General features: G+C 38.5%; 5 protein-coding genes across 8 annotated transcripts in view; 1 reads left to right on the forward strand and 4 right to left on the reverse strand.

The window, feature by feature from the left end:
* Positions 1-945: 945 nt before the first annotated feature.
* Positions 946-5,701, reverse strand: LOC110853417. The gene is made up of 10 exons (XM_022101678.2): positions 5,524-5,701; positions 4,846-5,297; positions 3,593-4,749; positions 3,315-3,476; positions 3,004-3,244; positions 2,761-2,893; positions 2,446-2,687; positions 2,180-2,378; positions 1,915-2,087; positions 946-1,825 (listed from the first exon to the last, which is right to left on the reverse strand). Exons 2-10 carry the CDS (start codon positions 5,180-5,182, stop codon positions 1,578-1,580), a joined length of 2,892 nt encoding a protein of 963 aa, XP_021957370.1. The 5' UTR covers positions 5,183-5,297; positions 5,524-5,701; the 3' UTR covers positions 946-1,577.
* Positions 5,702-6,107: 406 nt separating this feature from the next.
* On the reverse strand, positions 6,108-7,739 carry LOC110853019 (protein OPI10 homolog). 2 transcript variants are annotated; one of them, XM_022101234.2, is made up of 5 exons: positions 7,598-7,739; positions 7,328-7,470; positions 7,128-7,248; positions 6,812-7,057; positions 6,108-6,740 (listed from the first exon to the last, which is right to left on the reverse strand). In XM_022101234.2, exons 2-5 carry the CDS (start codon positions 7,355-7,357, stop codon positions 6,547-6,549), a joined length of 591 nt encoding a protein of 196 aa, XP_021956926.1. In that variant the 5' UTR covers positions 7,358-7,470; positions 7,598-7,739; the 3' UTR covers positions 6,108-6,546. The 2 variants fall into 2 exon arrangements, with proteins under 2 accessions (XP_021956926.1, XP_021956927.1); XM_022101235.2 differs by having other exon boundaries at positions 7,328-7,679.
* Positions 7,740-7,915: 176 nt separating this feature from the next.
* LOC110853010 lies at positions 7,916-9,960 on the reverse strand. 2 transcript variants are annotated; one of them, XM_022101215.2, is made up of 5 exons: positions 9,762-9,960; positions 9,145-9,659; positions 8,729-9,060; positions 8,529-8,652; positions 7,916-8,428 (listed from the first exon to the last, which is right to left on the reverse strand). In XM_022101215.2, exons 2-5 carry the CDS (start codon positions 9,623-9,625, stop codon positions 8,142-8,144), a joined length of 1,224 nt encoding a protein of 407 aa, XP_021956907.1. In that variant the 5' UTR covers positions 9,626-9,659; positions 9,762-9,960; the 3' UTR covers positions 7,916-8,141. The 2 variants fall into 2 exon arrangements, with proteins under 2 accessions (XP_021956907.1, XP_021956908.1); XM_022101216.2 differs by having other exon boundaries at positions 9,757-9,960.
* Positions 9,961-10,266: 306 nt separating this feature from the next.
* Positions 10,267-13,400, forward strand: LOC110853388. Of its 2 annotated transcripts, none has more exons than XM_022101650.2 (8): positions 10,267-10,567; positions 10,761-11,086; positions 11,175-11,364; positions 11,523-11,899; positions 11,981-12,254; positions 12,328-12,565; positions 12,634-12,906; positions 12,993-13,400. In XM_022101650.2, the coding sequence occupies exons 1-8, from the start codon at positions 10,397-10,399 to the stop codon at positions 13,208-13,210; spliced, it is 2,067 nt and encodes a 688-aa protein (XP_021957342.1). In that variant the 5' UTR covers positions 10,267-10,396; the 3' UTR covers positions 13,211-13,400. The 2 variants fall into 2 exon arrangements, with proteins under 2 accessions (XP_021957342.1, XP_021957341.1); XM_022101649.2 differs by having other exon boundaries at positions 10,268-10,567; positions 11,972-12,254.
* The window catches only part of LOC110853143 (pikachurin), a 65,446-nt gene continuing 57,148 nt past the window's right edge, over positions 13,372-21,669 (reverse strand). Inside the window, exons 12-17 of the mRNA XM_022101386.2 lie at positions 19,909-20,010; positions 16,925-17,190; positions 16,729-16,856; positions 16,549-16,651; positions 16,161-16,264; positions 13,372-16,082 (exon numbers count right to left, since the gene is read on the reverse strand). Of these exons, the coding sequence (XP_021957078.1) occupies positions 15,937-16,082; positions 16,161-16,264; positions 16,549-16,651; positions 16,729-16,856; positions 16,925-17,190; positions 19,909-20,010 (849 nt within the window). The 3' untranslated portion in view covers positions 13,372-15,936. The remainder of the gene's footprint in view (positions 16,083-16,160; positions 16,265-16,548; positions 16,652-16,728; positions 16,857-16,924; positions 17,191-19,908; positions 20,011-21,669) is intronic.

Below are 21,669 nucleotides of genomic sequence, written 5' to 3' on the forward strand. Positions count from 1 at the left end.
TTTGTACTTCACAATTTTTCAAAATTTCATAACGCACGTGTCAATTAAGTACTGTCGCGTAATAAACCTAATAAGGTTCAAGTTGATTTAATTAATAAATTAAAGCGAAAATCATGATCGGATGCATCACCACCACGTCACATATATCGACATGTACGTAGCTCGCATCGCTTTTACTTTTGCTAATTGTCCTCAGGCCTTTCCGTTGGATTCGTTCGTTATAATAATTTCCACCCAGCAGCATCATCATTTTCCTGTGTGTGCATGTATCTCATCATCACGAGCTTATCGCCTGTAGGCGATATTAACTAACTCGACACCACCACCACCACGAGAGGAGTAAAACTAAACTAACTTTTGGTAGTGCCGTCGGCAGTTAGTTAGTTTATTTGTCCCTTGGGCGAAATGAGTGCGGAATAGCTCGGAGGAATTGTCCGTGGGGCAAAAGAACTCGTACGTGAACCAACTTATTCGCTGCTGCAGGCCACTTGTTAAATCTTGTTAAATGTCCTTCGGCAGTTAGTTCAGAGACGACTCGTTAACACGGCATAACTCAAACAGCCCAAAGCTAAATGAATGGTATCATCCTCATCATCATTTTTGGTGGTACGGCAGATGCGGTATGTAGCTTGTTTTGCCTCTGGGGAGAAGCCCAGCAGCCAAATTGCTTCCTTTTTCTTGATGTGATCTGCAAGTAATAGTGGCAGCAGTTTCCCTAAATATGGAAAAGCCCCTGCAGCTATTAACTCACAGCGAGTAAGTAAGTGGTCTTGGTAGCTGTAGGCTAAATTAAATTATTAGAATGGATCACCTATTGGCCTCGCCAAAGGCGATTTTGCTTCTACATGGATGAAGAAGATCGACCCAGCAGCATCTTCACCAATAGATAAATACGACAAGTTGAAAGTGTCATGTCATAATACTGCGTCACATGAAAAGCATAACTTGATTTTGGCTTTAATAGTCTTGTTCATTTATTTCAAACCACGAGAGTTTTACAATTAAAGAATTGAAATAATTAGTTTTCAGTATCTCATCATTTCATTTCATCAGTTCATTTCACAAAAAAAGTATTATTATCATGTTATATTATTTTTATATTATATTAATTAATAATTGATTAAGGTAAGAGTTGAGTCGCTTCCATTCTATCGCGAATCATCCCCTCATTAATTAATTAATATTAAGTCAAGTAAGTTTAAATACAATTTGCACAAGTTGCTCATGTACATAAGAAGATACATATATAGGTACATCTCACTTTTAATATTTTTTACTTCCAATTTTCATGTACATAAAGTAAGTACGCACAGTGTTAGTGGGTTGGTTGGGTGGTTGGTGTGTGTGTACAGTAAAGTAGTACAAATTAAGTAATGAATTACATACTGGTAATATTTAGAATAATACGATATCAATCCCTGGACAAAAACTTGTTAACTTTAAGTGAAATCAATTTGAATAAATAATAGAGAATTGTTAATTCTTCCTCTTCATCTCAAAAGTGTGTGATTCGTTACATGTTTAAGGCTAAATTATATAATAATTAACGTACAACTACGTAACGTACGGTACAACGTCTAGTAGCCCAGTGAGAAACGGGCTCTGGCAGAAGGACCTTCTTCAATGCCTTGATGTTGTGCAGGTGGTGGGCCGGAGGAGTAGATGTTCAGATTGTTGGTAAGACCTGAAAGGGGCTGTTGTTGCATTCCTCCTCCTCCTCCAGATCCAAGAGTGGCAGTAGAAAGAGGAGTAGTTCGGAATTGGGCGTCTGGAAAACGGTGAAAGTATCGGTCTTCTCGGAGAAACTTTACTGAAAGCAAGTGACCTACGTGAGACAAAATTGGGTTGAATAAATTGAAGATTAGCCAAGTATTTAAAAATGACTGAAAAAATTATGAAATTAATTGGACTTGCCATCAAACCACCATCCGTGGAGGGATCCATAGGCGTTACGAGCATCCGATTTGGTGAGGCATCGAATGTAGACACAACCTTCTCGTGTGCTTCTATCAATTCCAATGTGAAGAATATTTGCATTGCTACATTTTTCAAGAATGGCTTGTTCAATTCGAAAGTCACCAGCATCCCTGTAAATAAGGACATTTAAAAATTAGTTGAGTAAATTAATTTGCTTAATTTCTACATGTTATGATGCTGTCTGTTTGTTTAATCGTCTTACTTTGAGTTATCAAACATTTGACGAATTTTCAAACAAGTGGTTGGGGGTTGTGCCAAGGAGTTTGGGCTCCCGTCGAAAATTTCAAAAGCTTGTCCTTGCCATTGGCTGTTTGATGGGGTCGAAGGGTTACTACATCCAGCGCTCGAGGTGTCCATTGAGGGAAGAGATGGGTACAGTCCAGGTGTTGAATCTCCACTTCCTGTGTCACACACATAATTGGAAATTAATACCTTAAATAAGAATCATTAAATATTTAAGTTACATACCTCCAGGAGATGAGGGTGCAGATGACATTCGTTTCGCAAGTGGACTCGCAGAAGGCAACCAACGCCACACTCTAAACTCTTCACCGCTAATATGTTGAATTTCTTCACGAACACGAGACTCGTTTGTGGATATCTCTGCCACGACCTTATTCCACAAGGCTTCCTTTTGTTTCTTATCACGGTGGGAAAATAACTGGTCACGGATGTGATTGACCGCGATGAACTGATCGTGTCCATTGCGCCTGGAAATTAAAAATACGCAATGAATATGAATTTCCATCTTGCATACGTAGTATAAATATATATATGTCCTACTTTGCGTCTTCATAGTGTTCCTGGAGTAGAGTTACGATACGATCAATCAACTTGAACATTTCGTCGTCCTCATGAGCTTGAAGTCGTCGACGGTATCTGAGCCCTCGTATGGTTCCATATCCAATGATGCCCACTGAAACAATGTGAAGTAAAAATTAATTGGTTAACATTAGTTTAAATTGATCATTATTAGACACTATTTCATCATCATTCATTATTATCAATCGTTTTGTTCAGGCTCACCTATTGTAAAGTAGAAGGCATACATCAAAATCGAGAAGACGAAGCTAACCAACATGCACCAAAATGTGGGCGAAACACCGTCAATTGTGATGCTGGCTTCTTCATTGTTCAAAGACACAAGGTCTCCAATCTTGACCATCTCATCAGCGTTATTATTTGCGCAAATTTTCACTCCAGAAGTAGGATTCTCAGTGACCAACATTAACATCCCTTCAAATGCAGTGTCCACGGCAGATTTTTTCTAAATTATAGCATCAAAATAATAATTACTCTCTTGACAAAGTTAATTTGAATTACAACGGACAACTCACCAGTTCAACAAGTCGATACAAAAGTTCTTTGGCTTTTAATAGAGAGATCTTATCTTCAACCATGTCACCGCAGCTTTTTCGTACGCTGCGTTGAGTAAGCTCAGCTTTTAATGCCTCGAAAAGTATTTTAGAATCTTGGATAACTCCCTTCTCAACGCATGGCTAGAATTGCACAATATATTCTACAATCGTTAGTATACATTCTAAGTTACCACCAACTAAAAATAATATGGATCCAAAATTTAATAAATTAAATTTTGGTACGTAAATTTACGTACCTCAATTTCATATCCAGGTTGCCCACAAATCGGATAAACCAATTTTTTCGGGCCAGTCAATCGCTTTGGCTTTGGTGGAGCAGTCCTTTGTTGTGAATCGAGAGAAACTTTTTCCTCTCCTCCAAAGAAAGTACTAAGATCACTGTCCGGTCCGGGAAGGCCGGGTTGTACGGAAGCCTTATAATAGTAAGCTCCAAGGACACCCACGATAGCAACTACGAAGCAGACGAGGAGAAGTTTGGGGACGAGATGGGCACTGTCCGCTGACGCCCCGGCAGCACTGGGATAGCCAAACCCATTTCTTTCTCCTCGTGAGAAAAATGCTTTGAATCCGGCCTGTCGTCCTGCCGCCATGGCTGGAGGAACGACGGGTGGTGGGGGCTGAGCAGGAGAATAAATCTGGTTCCCCAATTGGGCTCGGCTAGAGGATGTCGTTGGGAAATGGCCATTGAGAGGAGTAGATGGTGGCAGAGAATTACCACCACTAGTCATCGAGTATCTGGTCTGAGAAAGAGTGAAAGGAGAGGATCGACCGTCCCCACCACCACCACTCCCACCAGCAGAACCGAAATTAAAGTTGAGGTGGTTACGTGAAGTTTGATCAGTCTCTTGTCTTGCTGCACCAGAAGAAGATAGCCACAGTTTCGGATTTGGTATCCAATTCACGGGATTAACTTTGCTGAAGAAATGTCGAATTCGACCACCTTGATTGTTGACCGGAACATGCTCAGCATCCGATTCGTCGGCAGAGTCGTCAAAATCATAACTTTGGTTTCGTCTGAAGGATGGACTCCCAACGGTTGCCGTTGTCGAGTAAGGCGACCCAACCGGAGAGCTGTAACGGCTTCGTGGCATAACGAATGGATCAGCTTTGTTCATGTCCCCCTTGAAGTAGCTCAGATACTTTTGATAGCGAGGGCTTGGCGTCCGATTTTCCTCTTCTTCATCGTGATCCTCCCATTCTCCGTTCTGACCACCGACATCAGGCTGTGGACGAGTAGAATGCGAAGTGTGAGACATAAAATTAGAACTGCTGTTTGTGGTTGTTTTGCTTTTTGAAAACGTTGGTGGCGTCTGCTCTTCTTGAGAAGATTCCTCCTCTTCCTCTTCTTCTTCCTCCTCCTCGTTTTCGTCTTCTTCGACAATTTCGTCATTCACTAAAATGAAACACATTATGAGACGTTTAAAAAAATAGTGTGCACAAAGAAATCAAAACTTCATAATTAAACTTAAACTAAATTGTATCATGGTACCAGGGATTTTAGGTTGAAGAGGCATGATAGGCTGCTTGGAAGCAGAAGCTCTGCTACTCCCCGTGGATTGGCGTGACTGCCGTGAGTGCGTACTTGCATTTGAATTCGTTTCGAATTGATGATTATTAGTCGAACTTGGAGTACTTTGTCTACTGTTTGACGACATTACTGGCAGAGATTTTCTTCCTTGCAACTGCTGTTTCCTCCGCTCAGCCATCACTCGTTCTAAAGTCTTGATCATAAAATCCTTCTTGACCGAAATGGGAAGATCGTACCCAAATTCTAACAGTTTGTTGCGAAGATCCAAATTGGTCAGAGACTCGTAGCCGGATGCCATGGTTGCTGACCAAAATTTAAAACGATTAGATTTAATTCGCTCGATGTATATTAAGAGAATTCGGTTTCGCCAGATAAAGAGATCACATTAAAATAATACTCCAGCCCGTTATTATCTGAAATTTAAGATGCAAAACAAAACAAAATTATCAACAATTCATCCAATATCCATCCAGTACAACATTGTCCTAATTAAAGCCACAATTATTATTAATCACGCATAAATTCAAAAAGTACTTGAACTTGAACCGTCCTCACCTCAACCTGACTCAGTCTGAGGTCACCACTCAATTACGAGTGAGTTACCTCACCATTTTCAACGTCATTTATAAATTTGCTCACCTTCACATTTTCCGTCTCCTCCCTCGTAAACAAGACACGTCCCCTTCTTCCAACAACAACGTCGCTGTCAGTGAGAACGTTTCCGTCAACTTTTTGCAAAAAAAAACGATTTTCTTGGCCAAAATAAAGAGTAGATGCAGGCAGGCAGGCAGGAGCAGTGGGAAGGAAAGCACTAAAAAAGTCGAGACGACTGGCGGCGGTGGAGGCCGTTCTCGCAACCAAACCCACCCGCCGGCACACACCATAACAACACTCGACCTCCGAGGTAAAATGCGACAAGAATTAATTTGGGAAAAAATTAACTCTAATTCGGCAATTAATTAGTTAGTTTGATTTAATTATTGAAATTATTTTGCATTGCCAACATTTAAATCAATTAAATGGTCCGACGAACTTTGTTGTATGAAGTTATTCGGAGTAGCTATTTTGAATAAGGAACAGAAGTGAAGAATGCAGCATGAGTTTTGTTTTGCATGCAAATTAGATTTTGATTTTTTTGTGGATATTCATAATTTCTAGTTATCTTATCGTGACACGAAGAATAATATGTTATTTTCGGCATGAATGAATTCGTATCGTAATAATTGTTCTGGTAAAGATTGGTGTGTGTATTTTTTTTACTTACATTAAAAATGGTACAAATATGTAATGTGTTATTTTCAGACTACTTATAAAGGTATCGGAATCTATCTATAGAATAGGTAAAAGTATTAATTTCATATTTGCGTATTACTAAAATATTGCACTATTATCATTAGATATTTAATACATATACTTGACATATACTCGTAAAGAGCTGTAAAGCTATAATAAATCCTTGATCACACTTGACACTACTATTCGAAACGATAAGTTTAAAGCTCATCCATAAAAGGCACAAGACATAAATCTGTATATACAACTATCTGTAAGTAGATATTGGTCTTGACAGCCTCAGGAAATAATTTTAGAATACCGTTAGATTTGCATTGGACTTTTTGGTCAAATAAGTTTAGGACACTTTCCACCTTTATGATGATGACGTTATCGCCAATAGTAAGGATCGGCTTGCAATCTCCTAGTAAAGTTTTGATACCACTGCTGCACCACGGCCATGGATATGTGATTCGTATCTCCAAAACTGGATACATAATTGAAGAAATTTTCCAGCATCTTTTGAGTAAATTCTATAAAAGTGGGGACCACAGACGGGTCGGTCGTCGCAGCGGGTGTGGTACCTAGATATAGGAAATGGATTGTATAGTTATCATGACCGTACCATCAATCTTGAATTTGATGATAATAATACCCATAATGGTCTCCAACGGTTCAAGGGAAACTCCAATTTGAGCGTTGTGTGCCGAAGATTGTACAGGCTGGCCAAAAAGCATGGAATTCATAGAGTTGACAAGTTGGGCTGATGGATCATTGGTTTTCTTAAGGTTGGAGATTTTAAAGATTGCAGACGGCTTATCATTGGAAATGTGACCGAGAAGATGCCACACAATTTGGTCTTGGGGGTCTGGCCAACTAAAATATATTTGACCACCCATTCCTAGCAAACAATAGAAACACGCTTAATAAGACAGACATGCTAATTAATTAATACTTCAACAATTTTATACCAGCCGGAAACGGTGTCGCCCCGGTTAGAAAAACAACAACATGATTAATTGAATCTGCTTGTGGGATGTCAATAATGAACTTTGAGAGATCGGTGACCACTTGGACAAAATTTGTTTGAACCTGAAAATTTTAGATTATAATTTCAATTAAATTAAAAATACGTACAGTCTACTAAAGTAAAAATTAATTGAGCACTCACCAATCTTCCGGATACTATTATCCCAAACATAACTTTAATTCAATCTCGTTCACTTATCACTCCAGAACTTAAAAGTATTTCAATATTTTAGTAGATTCTCCACTCCGAAAGAAACTTTTACACCATGTGAACAATATTTTGAACTATAAGATAAGACTCCATTGTAATTCAAGCCCCATATGGAATTAATAATTAACGTGTTTAATAAATACTAGCAATTTTGATGAAGTTCTGCTCGAGTGCTTTAATTATCAAACTAATTAAATTTACCTAAACTCCAGGAACTTGTCCAGTTTCGACTCCAGGAAAGAAATGTTTGCAGCCGGTTTCTTTCCCGGCCTACGTGAAATGGAATGATCGAGCAATGAATTGCATTTACATGAGCCATGAACATTCGGGAATAAAATCTGCGAATGGCTATGATTTTTTGCAAGCTTGCTAAAAATTGTGATGTAGTATTTTTTAGCAGAAACCAAACGGTGACGAAACTAATAAGGAATAAATGAATGATTAGAGTTTAATTATCTATTTCATGATATTTAATGCTTTCTCCGCACCGGTGTACAGCTCCATAAAATACAGTTTGAGTTTGAGTACCAAATCCTGACCTTATTTTTTTATATACAGGTCTTTATTATGTTAACAATAATACAGTAAATTTGAATGATATTTTAATTAAGTTAAGTTATTTATAGCACTGTCTTCAGTTCGATAATTTGAATATACAACGTTGGATTAGATTTAAGGCTGAAATTTAGTATTCCTAGAAGGTTTAGGTTTCTTGATTTATGAGGGTATTCGAAATTTATGGGGTTTAGAGTTGCACTTGAGGATGCGTTGATGATGCGACGACTTGTAAGGATTCTATTGATATTCCGATCTGTGCATTAGTGGGTCCGCTTAAACGTCGGGTATTGTTGTTTCCAGAAGCAAAGACTCCGAAAGAAAAACGTGAATTTCCAGCGGCGGGGACGATGGCTTGCTTAAAATCACTAATATCGAAGATGGCAGAGGGCCGAATATTTGAAATATGTCCCAGCATATGCCATTTGATCTCGTTTCGTTCGTCAGGCCAGCCAAAGTAGATTTGTCCCGCAGTACCTGTGTAGAAATTAATAAGACATGCGATCTAAGATCGATAGTTCACTTCTAATTACCGATACTCCTACCTAACATAATTAATTATGAATAATTGACGAACCAGGAGTGAACTGTTCACTTTCAGGTAGAAATACCACAATAATCTTTACGGAATCCGCGTCTGGAATATTGAATATGAATTTGCCTGGATTCAACTCGTCATTCGGAATACAATCAGTTTGTATCTAAAAACACAGTTTTTATTAACAATTAAAATAGTGATGATTATATTAATTAAAAATATTTAATCAGGTCAGATACCTTTCTCCCGTTCACAATAAGTCCGAACCTTCCTTTCGAAGTGGTTGACGGACTCGAATAACTTATAGTTGAAGATTGCCTTTTCACAAATCCTGACGAGTCCATAGATGACATTAATGCCTCTGTGGTAGCATTTCCAAATAAAGAATGCGTTTGGTGGTTCGGACTGTCACTTGGTCTTGCACGTTTGAGAGGTGAGGGACGAAGGGATGATCTTGTCGGAATTTGCTGTGTCGGTTGTTGTTGCTGTTGCGACCAGAATCCGACAGCGCTGCTGTCTTGTGACATTGGTTCTTCGTCATCTTCTTCGTTATCGTCTTCTTGATACACCTCTGTATAATTCGTATTTTGTTTAAGTCAATATTATTAAAAGAGTGAAATGTGTAAAATAATTAGTAGTGGTACTACACAATTACCTCGTCTGGATGATGAAACAATAGTCCTCGGCGGCGTCCTCACCCTCACCGGTGGAATATTTGAAATAGAATGGCGAGTGGCTTTTAACCCTCCCCTTCGTGCCGGAGTACTTCGACGTAGTGGTTCATTCGGCAGGTCACTGTTAGACACCACCCCACCAACAGATTGCCTCGCATTATTTCGAGAAGTTGACATCCTTGTAGTTCGAGGTGGCGTGGTGGTGGGGGCAGATATCTCTGGAGCAGTAGGGCGAACGACTGCTCGTGGTGGGTCTACATTTCTTGGCGGAGTCTTCCGACCACTAGTCACATTTCCCGTCGATTGAGGTCCAGCCGTTGTCGAAGTCTTTTTCTTTTCTTCCATCGCTTTCTTCAACGTTTTCACCATAAAGTCTTTACTAATCGAGGAGGGGATGTCGTGTCCGTGCTCCAATAATTTCTCACGAAGTTCGGAAGCCGTCATTCCGTCTAAATTTGTCATGATGAGATGACAGCAAATGTCAGCAACTCCAGATCTGTGAATATTCAAAAAGCGTAATTGACTAAACTGTTTAATTTGACAATATTAAACAGTTTAATATTGTCAAATAAGTACAATTTTTTTGCAATTACTTCACCCTGTGTCCAAATTTCGTGTCCACCAACGAACCAGTATTGAGTTGCTTCTAAGTCACTAATAACTAACGTCCAACTCAACTCCCACTAATCACCAATGATTTAATTTTACAAATTGTGATTGTGAGTCACTCCGATTTCCGAATTTCGTTCCTCATCACCAAAAACAAAAACGAAAATTCTTCTCTGTTCGCGCAATCAACATTCTCAAACTGAGCCGGTTACGGGGAAAGTGAGACAACTTTCTCGACGCACGAAAGTTGAGATACTTTCTTTCTCGATCCTTTCCACAAGACGTGCTTTATGCAAAAAAAATATGCAAGAATATACCAGGAAATGTGCATTCACTTTTTACAAAATTACTAAATACTTATGACCATTATTATTATTATTTTATTATTTTATTATTAGTTTAAAATGCGCTTCAAAAAGAACAGCCATCCTGCAATGTTAGTCTCGTCTATCATCCAATGTATTATGGCTGCATGGCTCTTCGCCCAGGTGGCTCTGTTCTACTGTCATCTTCGTCTCTTCGTCAGGCTCGTTCGCTCTAATATTCGCTCCAAAAATTTTTTTGATTTTAAATTTTTAAATTTTTAAATTTTTGCAAAGTTATTAAGGAGTAAGAATTTAGAAAATGGCGAAGGCGAAGGCCAGAAAGGGAAGGAAGAAGTCTGTTTCTAGGAAGAAGAAAGGAAAAGTTGGAAAAGTAGGAAAAGTTGAAAAACGTTCAAATAAGGACTCGCTGTCCGTTGTGCCAAGCATTTCCAAAGATCGTCAAGCAGCCTTGGTCTTGCTGACGAGGGCCGTAAGTTTACCAATTCGCCATTCTTTTTTATAACACAAAAGATAATCGTCGTTGAAGAATAAAGAGGGCAACTATCGACTTCCTTTATTGCAACGACGAGTGTGGAAAAAATACATCACTCTTTTACTACTTTTAAGGACATTTTATTCATTTACCTTACCTGGATGAATGACGTTTGTTGAATTAATTGCAGAACGCGCGGAATGATGATCTGCACAAGAGATATAAGATTAGAGCAGCGAATAGGGCATTTGATTTTTGTCGAAATGGCCGTTCAGCATGTCAGACATGCCAGCGGAGCGTGGGACGAAGAGGCGCTGCGGGGGAACTGTACTGTCAGTTTACCTGTCCGGAGAAGACCGTTTTCTGCTCTGAAGTATGCAAAGAGAAGGGTTGCCACAACTGCGTGCTTTATAAGTACCGGACTGAGGGAGGGACTGGGGAGTTGCAAAGTACGGTCCAACTTCCAATGAGAGACCACGTTGTGGCTGAGATGCCGATAATCCTTGAAATACCGCGGTACGTATGTGCTTGATCAGTATTGTTGTAATCCATTTTTCTTCCTTGAAGAACATCATCATATCACATTTTCCAATTATTTTTGCAGCGTCGCGTATTACTGGCATCAGAAATCTGTCAAATCCGTCTTCGAAGTACCTTGCATTCAATGTGGCGTCGTAAATCAGGAAAATTGGGTCGAAGAGGCTGTAGACCAGTATGCTATCATTGATGAAATAAAGGCCACTAACTGCAAAAAGTGCAAATGGCCAGTGTGTCCTGGCCCTGATTGTAAAAAGGTATTGTTGAGCGAAATGTTTCACAAATTGATTTACTTCACATCATGTTTTTGTATATAAATGTTTCTAATGCCATGATATTTCGTTCCTGGTTTACAACGGCGGGTATTAAAAATTCAGAAATAAATCTCTGACAAAATTCTAAAAATTTTTGTTAGCAACATGGCAAAGAATGCAGAGACTTGACCAATTTCGCTCGTTCATTTGAATCACAAGGATTAAGACATCCGATGCTAATGAATCGCGACCGTGCCTTCTGGATGCTGGGACTCATGCGGCTATCTATCCTGCAAAAGAGGAACAAGGATTTGTTTAACTGTTTTGAGCTTCTTATGAACGAGAGGACTTCCTATTCCTTTGACATTACGCGTGATGATGATGATGAGAAATATTTTAACATGTTCTTGAAAGAGTTTGAGAATCATTTTTCTACTTTTCGGCTCTGGAGTACCATCGACGTAAAACGCATCGTGGATACGCTTCTCTACTACGCTGTACATGCAGCTAGCATTTCTTGGATGGATGCACACGCGGGGTGAGATGCTTTATTTACTAATGTGGTTGGTTATAGTAATTGTGCTCATTCTGTACAAATATAACCTTTTAGCGTTATTAGCAAGTGCGTCCTGCTTGGAGTCAAGTTCCACTATGGATGTATTCCAAATATCATCCTGACGAAGGAACTGGGTGCGAATCGAGTCCTCTTGAAGACTCTTAGGCCTGTCAAGGAGGATGAGATATTGAGTTTGGGGATATACCAGTATGGAAGCTCAGCACTCATTGCGAATCCCATATTCGATTCGGATACGGTTGGATTTGGTGATCATCTAAATGTGCAACGATCAAGTAACAAGAAGGAGTGCACTTCGTCAGCATGCACAATTTGCTTGGTATAGGAAAAAGTGGATTTATTAAGTTAGTTAGTGGCGTTTATTAACCTAAGTGTGCCTTTTAATCCTGCAGGGGGAAGAGACAGGAAATATGCTTCAACTGGGAAAACTCCGAAAACTCTGGGGATACCCAGCATTGTGCGAAAAAAAGTTGAAGAAGACAACGTTGCATCCAGTGTTGACGATAAGGCCTGACCGAACTCGTAAAGTGGAATGGAAGTGTAGAGCATGCGGAGTATGTAAAGGTTCTAAAGGGGTGGACTATCGACGTCTGCATTTCCAAAGTGTGCGGAGAACGATCCTTGGACAATGTAAGATCAAACAATTTCACTTTTCCTTTAAATCAAGTTTTAATTTTAGCATTTTGTATTGCTGGCAGTTTCGAATACACCATTCGATAAGCTAGGAGACGTGGTTACGAGTTATTACAAAACAACTGACTGGTTTTTTCGCCTTGATAAGATGATGATTTTCGCCAATGTAATCAACCAGGTTCACTATTATGTTAATGGCAGACTTGAAAGGGCTCCGCCGAATGGTCCCCATCCGTTACTTACCGTGGCGGAGTACAATAGTATGAAGAAGATTTATAATCTCTACTTCATTGTGCTTGGGAATTTAAAGAGCACTGATTTTTTTCGATATGAAACTGGTAATTAAATAGAAAAATATTTCATGATTTCCTTATTTTTTAGTGAAAGGTAATACTGAATCAAAAATTGTTTCCTTTTGATGCAGAGCAAATAAAGTGGCTGGAGGCTACCTGCTACATGTGGACTGAGGTGGTTGGGGCCTCAATCGAGGAGTATGGGGACAAGCACGAAATATTTCATGAAGCCACCAAGAACATGGAAATACTGACGGGGTTACCCCAAGTTCAATCAGTGACAAAAGGCCACTTGACAATTATTGAGGCTCGATTAACTTCAGTCGTCGATCGTCTACACCCAGAATAAACTATTTGGAATGTATCCATACTACTTGTGCATTTGCTACAATGGAATCTTATGCTTTCTAATTTCTTTTTTTATCCTCTGGGAATTGTTCTTTCATTCAGTTTTGTTTTTAGTAATTATGCAGATAAACAAAAAAAATGGACATAGCTGGTAGAAATGAGTTCAGTAATAAAATTAAGTTTTATTCAGATTATTCATGTAGGTCGGGCCTTAATCAATTTAAGTTGCATAATTTAGTACTTACATACATACATATTAAACACATTTCAATCGTCTAATCCATATTTTATAGATACCATAACTTTTACCTAATGGTTACCTTTTATTATGCATAATATCATAATTTGGGAAATATTTAACTGAAAAGATTTTAGTTTCATTAACAATCCGGTCAATTACTTTGCTTTATACATTTTATACATGTTTTACCATCATCATATCCACCTTTTACCGCAACAATTACCTTGCAAAAAATGTCATTCTTTGCTTTTAACATTAGATTTTAATTTACAGAAAGTTGTACATTTTCATCAGCTCCTGATAATTAATTAACTAATTAAGGTAGTCTTAAACCAGTTATGTAAAGTAATTGGATCTATGTACTTTTGCATTCAGTATTATTATTTTTGTGACGGGGAAAAAATTATAACCGTTTCATTATTGTTGTTGGGCGTTTGATTTCGAGTCAAGTGATATGTTGCTTATTGTATATTTTTAACTTGATATATTTTTTACAAGTTATTATTACTCAAGTTTTGCAGGGGTTTTAGCTTTCTTAAATTAACAAACAATTTGTAAAAGCCTGCTTTTTTTCTCAGCTATTTATTGAAGTAATATGCCGACAAGCTGATAAATACGTGATAGATACTTAAGCCGTGTAAGAAAAAGTATTTGATATTAATTATTCATAATACATAATATGTAGTTAGTAATAATTACTAATTACAACCTTAATCTGAGCTGAGCTAGTTAGGAATTAATTATATTTCTGTAATTAGTTAGCTAATTAATCTTAATGTGCAGAATGCTGTTAGCCGAAATAAGTAAGTACCGCAAAATAATATCACATATATTTATATATTTGTTGTTGAAATATCTGTATTATGACCGAATTTTTAGGATTAAGCTATAATTAATTAACCAACACAAAAAAGCACAATTATTTAAATATTAGATACATATTTACTAACTAACTCTGTGACCTTATATTCTTTGCGACATACAGATTTCATATGTCACCCTTTGTTCTAAACTTCTAATATGACACACGTGCGAATTCACGTCTCAACAACCCATCATCTCCACGTCCACTTTGGGGAGTGATAATAAACTATTGGACAGTTTTGCGTAGGGACTTGTACATAAAGCATGTGATCGATTTGAGGGGGTCAAGAGGTCAAGGGATTTTATCCTTGCCATGATAATTACCTATAACATAGGGGTGTGCCGTAGGGGTCAATATTCTCCGAAAATCGATCACACGCTGTAAGTACGGTCCCATAGCTATTTATAAATATATGTAAATTCATATGTATGAGATAATTGATACATAATTAGCAAACTAGATACTCCTACATGCATCGTATTTACCATAAGTATGACTTACTAAATGTGCAGACAATAAATAAGTTAGTATATACTGCTGGATAAAAATTTCTGGTTTCGGACAACGCACATTTTTTACGAATGACTGACGAATTTGCTATCAGTGATGATAGCAAACAGCGCTTCTAAAGAGAAAACAGACAATAGGTAGGTATGTAATTAGTAGAGAGATAGACACAAAAACAGTTTTTGTTATAGATTCTGGTGGGTGTGAATTATGATTTTTTCTGATTGTGTGTTTTTTAGACTGTTTTTTTTCTTTCTTTTAGATAGAATTAATGATTGACGACAACGCATAAGATTCGGAGGTAGGGCCGGGCTTGGAGTAAGGTTTACTTGTCACTTATCGCCAATTATATGACCCGGATTACGTTTCCAAACCTAGATTGCCGCGTCCGCAATATTCTCTGATTTTTCGTCACTTCCGGCCAACGCGGTGGTGGCAGAGGATGGAAAAGATCAGCAGAATCGAAAAGGAGAAACTGAGGCGGTGTGTAGATAATAATTTGTATGATTAATTAGTAGTACTTATTTCTAGTCCTATATATTTTTTTGTACGCTACATTTAGCTAATTAATTAATTAATTAATTACTAATATATGATAAATATTCGAAAACTAGACTAGTATTCTAAAATGTGAAAGTTAGTAAGGTTCGTAAGATTACTTTCTTTTTACATGATTTATGACATGGGAAGTTGCTCTGTCAAAAATTGTTATGTACAATTTGCATGACTTTGTGGCCCTTACGAGATATGATACAATTTACTGTATATTTCATCCTAACTTAGATATATTAGCTAGTTAGAGTTAATTACAATTAATTAATTAATTACAATAACCAATCGTAGTTTTTTATGTAGAGGAATGTGAAATATTTACAGAATTATACTTTTAGTTAGAGGCACATTGTTAGAAGTACGTACGTATTTCTAGAGCTATCTTCTTCATCCGTGTGACGTGGTGGAAGCTGTGAGAGCAATTTTGCGACGATAAAACAATACTTTTCTCTTGAACGGAACGAGGTGAAAGTTTGTAAAAGCTAATTAAATAGTTTATGTAGTAATAAGTGAAAATATTTAGTTATGAATAAATTTAAATTGACGTGGACAAAATAAGTGCTCAGTCACAGTAGTCGACATTCCTCCCTTCCGACGCTTCTTGGAGGAGTGCCACCCGCTCCGACCCCAACACCATGTCGGTCAGACAGCCCACGAAACCCTCCATGTATCTGTTCACACTGTGATGTCTGGATTCTTCCAAACCACCTGAATAATTAATAAGCCACCAATTAATATTTAACTAACTATTTGTCTTTTCGTAATCGTACAAATCATGACACCCACCAATATAAAGGCCGTCGTTGATATTTAGTTGGCGCAGCTTGCCGGGCGCTATTCCCGTCACGGGTGGACCGTCATCCACCGACAGGCTGGCTTCTTGCTCATTTCTGTACACACAAAATCATATAAAATGGTTATCATTCAGGGTCCCACCCCAAAGTATGCTCTCAGATTTTAAAGAAACTATTTAGTGTCCCTAGATCATAAATTTAATTAATACGAAATTTCCAAAAGACCTGACACAATGATCACGTTTGCATTTTTGCATCTGAAGAGGAGAAAACTTTCAGTAAAGTTTGCAAATTTTACACTTTTCACATTTTCTAATTTGGTAAAAATCGAAGAGCATATACAGGAAGACTTCATCGATTACAACCGCGTTTCTCCTTACCTGACGAGAATGACGCGATGCCAGCGGCCATCGTTGACCGTGGTGTAGTTGTAGGCAATGGTGGTCTGGCCTGAACCCAGTGAGAAGGACGCCGTGAGAAGACCTGCATAATTTCCAATGAACAACCAGTCATCCATCTATGTTCTTCCAGATTTGCATTAATTCAAGATTATGTAATACCGTTTCTGAGCCCCATGCTGATAAAATCGCTCGCCGACGTCATCCACTTCCGCCCCGCCCACATCAACAGCCCTCGACTGGACTCCGTTTTCAGACTAAAACTTAGGTTGAGTCGCCACCCTGATAATCTAGACCAAAATTGGAAAAATGTCAAGATTTCCGGCGTTACATCATTCCTTAACTTGGCGCTGGATACCTTTTGATAATCCGCGGATTAGTGAACCGGAGGTATGAATCACCAATGAATTTGGGAGCCGTGATGACGTCCTCTTTATCCATTCTGGTTTGACAATAGGGGTCTCGAAAGCCGAGGGGGCAGTGACATTTGAAAGTGTCGAGCGATGGGACGCAATCGCCTCCGTGGTCACACGGGTTGCGGAGGCAGGGATGCTCACAATTCTCCAGATTTACGCCCGACATGGCCGACCCCATGATTCGGAGGGGCTTCTCGTTGATGACCAGCTGAAAATTGTAATGATTTTTGTCATTATTTTCTAAAAATACGGCATAAATGAAATGCCATGAACTTTTCTTCTCGTTGATGACCAACAACTGCATTTAGTTCGTAATAATGTCGTTATTTTCTAAAAAAAAAACACGGCATCAAATGTCACGAACTTTTGACCTATTAAAGTTGTCTGTTGACTTGTGACGACAATTTTAATGGTTTCTCTTCTTCTTCTGCCTGCCTAACGAGGAAAACGTATCCTCCCAAGCGAACAAACAATCAGAAACAAACCAACATTTCCATTTTACATGTGGCCTCTTGGGCACTTTCTTCTCCAATTTCTAAACTCTTTCCTCCTGGCTCCACCACCACCACCAGCACCGCTATCTCTTCGTGAAACGGTGTAGGAATGAAGTCAAAGTAAAGAAATATGTAGCAAAAGACAAAACAAGAACAAACTCAACTCCCAAAGAGAAAACGTAACGAGAATCTGGGTCGTTCGGAGAAAGTGGCAAAGGTAAATTTGGCTATATTTTTAACGTAGGACTCAACGCCAAAATCGTCACATTTTTAATCACTTATCGGCTTTGGCAATTTATTTTTAAACTATAAACGACAATTTTCAGAGAAGGTCGGTGCCAATTGGCTACAAATTTGTCGCCCCGAATTTTAAAATAAAATCCCAGGGCCGAGAAATGATTCCATATGTGTTGATTTTAAACGATTTTGGTGATGAATGGTCGGGTCCTACGTTAACCATAACTTGTGTCACAAACACTTTTGTGGAAAAACATACTTTTCATTGATCAATTATTACATTACGTTATACAACTCTAATAGTATAAAATTCACCAACAGAATTTTTCTTGATATAAAGTTCACCAATTTTTTGGGAAAATTGCTAATACCACAATTTGCCATTCAGTCAAAGCCAATCATTATTATTGCCTCAGAGTGAAAGTAGTAGTAGCAAACAAAGAATAAAGTACGCATCCCATTTCTCGTGACAAACTCAAACTTTCTCGACAAGACGGAACATGTAGAAAGTTGGACATGCAGAGGAACACGTATAACAAATCATGTCAGACATTATGTACATATTACGCGAGATGGTGAACTAATGAGTCAAAATGATGCAAATTCAGATAAATGCCATATTCTAACTTGCAATTCTGGTCAAATTATTTAAATAATTTACAAATTTAAAGTCAATCACATAAAAAGTATAAATTTTACACTAAGCAAATTACTAATTACGTAGATTTGATTTACCCGAAAGCAAATTAATTAAAAGCTAACTTTTCCCAGGTAAAGCTATTATTTTTGATAGAAAGTTGCAAAAGTTTGATACAAAATTACATAATCAAAGAAATTTTCCCACCATATTTTAATAATTACTTAACCCACGCAAAGTCGCCCACTTGCAATAATAATATGCTTTCACCACTTTTGTTGCATAATAATCATGCTGAATGGTTGTTGTTTGTTTTAATTTTCTATTTATACAGGAGAAGAAGCACAGCAACGAGGTCATAGCCGATGCATATTTCTGCCTGCCAACTAACTTTCTCCAGACCACATACCTCAAAGTTTTGCAAAACTAACTCTTTATTCTCCCAGCCAGCCAGCTTTCTCTCGGGTATTCAACATGTGCTGCCAGCCAGGAGTACATCTACCTCCCAACTTTACCTGGCCCCATTACTCATTATCCTTACCTGTTATATACCCCTTTTCATTTTATGGAAGGAGATGAATGCTTTACGACATTCTTCAAATGACTTGCGGCCTTAAAACCAAAATTTTCTCTACACATTACTTGCACACAGCACGAAATGGGAACGTTCACAAATTTCAAGATATCACGCCATTCGCGTCCCTTAAAATATCTAAAATTTGATGCAAAATCTTAAATATGGCCCGCAATGCATTGATGTGGAAAGAATCGTACTAATTATGCAATTAATGCAAAATTATCGCGATAAATTTGAATGTGAAAAATTATACATAAATGGCAAATCATTTAAGCGGCCAAGAGGCGTTACTTAAATGGAAATCTAAGCATATTTGGTGGTGAAAATAGCCAAAATTTAGTTCAGTTAGGTGGGAAATGTAGCCTTTTCTAAATCCGATGCCTTATTTTTTACCGTAGGCTTATACTATCACATAATTTATGGACGTTCCCCACCAGCAACCCCACGACCAACTTTACGGCAGGTAGCAGGTGTTCCTCCGTCATTTCTTTCACTTGGCTTCCTCCTCCTCCTCTGATTTTGATATGCATTTTCTTCCCTTTCAAGAAGGTGAAAGTGGGTGAGATTGAGCTCGCGTAATTAAGACACATGGGCGTGGTGTTAGGCATGTCGTCGTCCTCTTCTCTCTTAGTTAACTCCACTTTCACCCGTGAACTTTCACCAACCCTGAAAGTTCAGGTAGTCGAAGGAAGGAAGGACAGAAATGGAATTAATACCTGCAAAAATCTGAGGCAGGAAAAGGAACCTAAAATACGCAGAAAATCTTGCTGGTCGTCCTTCGTAGAGTAAAACTTTCCCAATAATTTATTTATACGCTCGTTACTTTCACGTGCACATACACAACTCGACCCTCGTTTTACGTACCAAGTAAAAGATCTTTTTCTCTCAAGTTCTTGCTTGTTACGTCGCCCTCGTAAAATTCTGCGCGCATTTTTTCCTCTTAAGCAATAAGCAAGTAGTGGAACAAAAGTGATTATTTACCTTTTGAATGCAACCAGTAAATCCTCCCTGGACTTTAACCTTGGGTGAAAGCCAGTCTGGGTCGGGGATCCCACCGAGGAAAAGGTTATGTGGGAGTGACAACTGTGCGAGAAAGAGAAGAAAAAAACAATCACGGTAATGAAAGTATCGATTCCTTGCTGGACGAAATTTGTGTGTGTGTGGGCAGTAAGTACGTAGTAAGGATCCAGTAATTAATGGGCTAATTCTGTATGGATGAATTCTACCATCCATCCATCCATCCAGTTCGTATCGTATCGTAACACAGCTTTCACTTTGAGAGAGGAAGGGATACGTTGTGCGGGGCATTTCGATTGTGTTGTATCTAAAAATGGAGGCTTTCCAGCGTATGCTCGGAGATTTTGAGCAAATTAATGCCAATCGATCACAAATTTAATAGTATTAAAATGGCGAAAGATACGACCTTCCAATGGTCACGTTTGGCAAAGATATTTACATCCGAAGAGGAGAAAGCGCGTCTTAAAGTTGACAAATTTTACACATTTTTTTCCGAATTTATCGCACATTTTCTCCTCTTCGGATGCAAATATCTCCGTCAAACGTGACCATTGGGGGATCGTATCTTTTGCAAATTTCATATCAATTAAATTTATGATAGATTGGCACTAGTTTGCTCAAAATCTGAATGCATACGCTGGGAAACCTCCATTGTAAATAAGTATCCATCCACCTCAGGAAGAAACGGTCATCAATCAGCACTCGTGGCAGTTGTATAGCAATAAATGTGTGATGTGGATTGCAAGACGGTTGAATATTTGACTCAAGAGATGTTCTCAAGTTGAAAAGGAAAGTGTAGTAATTCTCTTTTTTTGGGATGATCATAATTTTGAAATATATTTATCAGGCTGGCTGGCGAGTTCTACTAACGGCCTTTTTTATCTGCCAAATAGTAGCACGGGATATATTACTATCAAAATTTTGTTAACGGAGGGTAGTCACGAAATCGAAATAAAATGGTGAATGGGAAATGAATGGCTCTTGTTGTTGGGGAGAAACTAATGATTATTTTATATGAGGAGAGAAAGCAGTGGACGGTGCGTGGGTCACTATTTGACTCGTAATGCCCAGATACACAACCCTCGCTGGAGAATAAATCATTGTTGTGTGTGCTGCTTGTATTCAGTCCGCAATGATAAAACCATAAATCACACGCTTCATAGAAAAATGGATGGCTGACGGGAACAAGGGAGAGGAGAAAGTGAGGGTGAAGGTACGAAATGAGTGGAATTTTGGGCAGGGTGGGGAGATTTTGGTGGTGAAAGTGGATTGACTTGTCCACCTGCCTCTCTCTCAGAGTCAGTGTTTCGGTTCTTGCTGGTTTGATACATTTCTTGCAGTGCAAAGCGAGAAAGGCAAGAAACGCGAGGTGCAAGAAACTGGGAGAAAGTGCAAGAAATATGCGCCATCTAAGTAGTCACGTGCCGTATGAAGTATAGCGGCGGGGCGTGGTTTCTTGCGCCTTGCATTTCTTGCAGGTCAAAATAAGTATAAGAAACCACTTTCTTGCCATTATTTCTTGTAAGTGGTTACTTTCCACCCGAAACACTGCTCGCTCACTACCATTGTGGGCATATAAAAGTAGTAATTATATGGATTTCTGGGTAAAATCAATTAAAATTTCGGCCCGATTTTATATACTTTTTGACGAGTTATGTGTGCATGCGTGTCGTGTTTAATGGGTAAATGTCATATTTCTTTTTATCTATTTTAAATTGGAAAAAC

This window comes from Folsomia candida, unplaced genomic scaffold (assembly GCF_002217175.1).
Source record: "Folsomia candida strain VU population unplaced genomic scaffold, ASM221717v1 Fcan01_Sc008, whole genome shotgun sequence".
Classification (NCBI taxonomy): domain Eukaryota; kingdom Metazoa; phylum Arthropoda; class Collembola; order Entomobryomorpha; family Isotomidae; genus Folsomia; species Folsomia candida.

Bases quoted from the DNA above. Each gene is read 5' to 3' on its own strand.
- LOC110853417 (XM_022101678.2), bottom strand. From the start codon at position 5,182: ATGGCATCCGGCTACGAGTCTCTGACCAATTTGGATCTTCGCAACAAA. The intron at 2,379-2,445 runs GTATGTAACTTA...TGTGTGACACAG, and splicing joins TGCACCCTCATCTCCTGGAG to GAAGTGGAGATTCAACACCT. The intron at 1,826-1,914 runs GCAAGTCCAATT...TGTCTCACGTAG, and splicing joins CCACGGATGGTGGTTTGATG to GTCACTTGCTTTCAGTAAAG.
- LOC110853019 (XM_022101234.2), bottom strand. From the start codon at position 7,357: ATGTTTGGGATAATAGTATCCGGAAGATTG. The intron at 7,249-7,327 runs GTGAGTGCTCAA...TAAAATTTTCAG, and splicing joins TAATAGTATCCGGAAGATTG to GTTCAAACAAATTTTGTCCA. The intron at 6,741-6,811 runs GTATTATTATCA...TCCTATATCTAG, and splicing joins ACCGTTGGAGACCATTATGG to GTACCACACCCGCTGCGACG.
- LOC110853010 (XM_022101215.2), bottom strand. From the start codon at position 9,625: ATGACAAATTTAGACGGAATGACGGCTTCCGAACTTCGTGAGAAATTA. The intron at 9,061-9,144 runs GTAATTGTGTAG...CGAATTATACAG, and splicing joins TGTTTCATCATCCAGACGAG to AGGTGTATCAAGAAGACGAT. The intron at 8,653-8,728 runs GTATCTGACCTG...CTGTGTTTTTAG, and splicing joins TTATTGTGAACGGGAGAAAG to ATACAAACTGATTGTATTCC.
- LOC110853388 (XM_022101649.2), top strand. From the start codon at position 10,397: ATGGCGAAGGCGAAGGCCAGAAAGGGAAGGAAGAAGTCTGTTTCTAGG. The intron at 12,566-12,633 runs GTAAGATCAAAC...TATTGCTGGCAG, and splicing joins GAGAACGATCCTTGGACAAT to TTTCGAATACACCATTCGAT. The intron at 12,907-12,992 runs GTAATTAAATAG...CTTTTGATGCAG, and splicing joins TTTTTTTCGATATGAAACTG to AGCAAATAAAGTGGCTGGAG.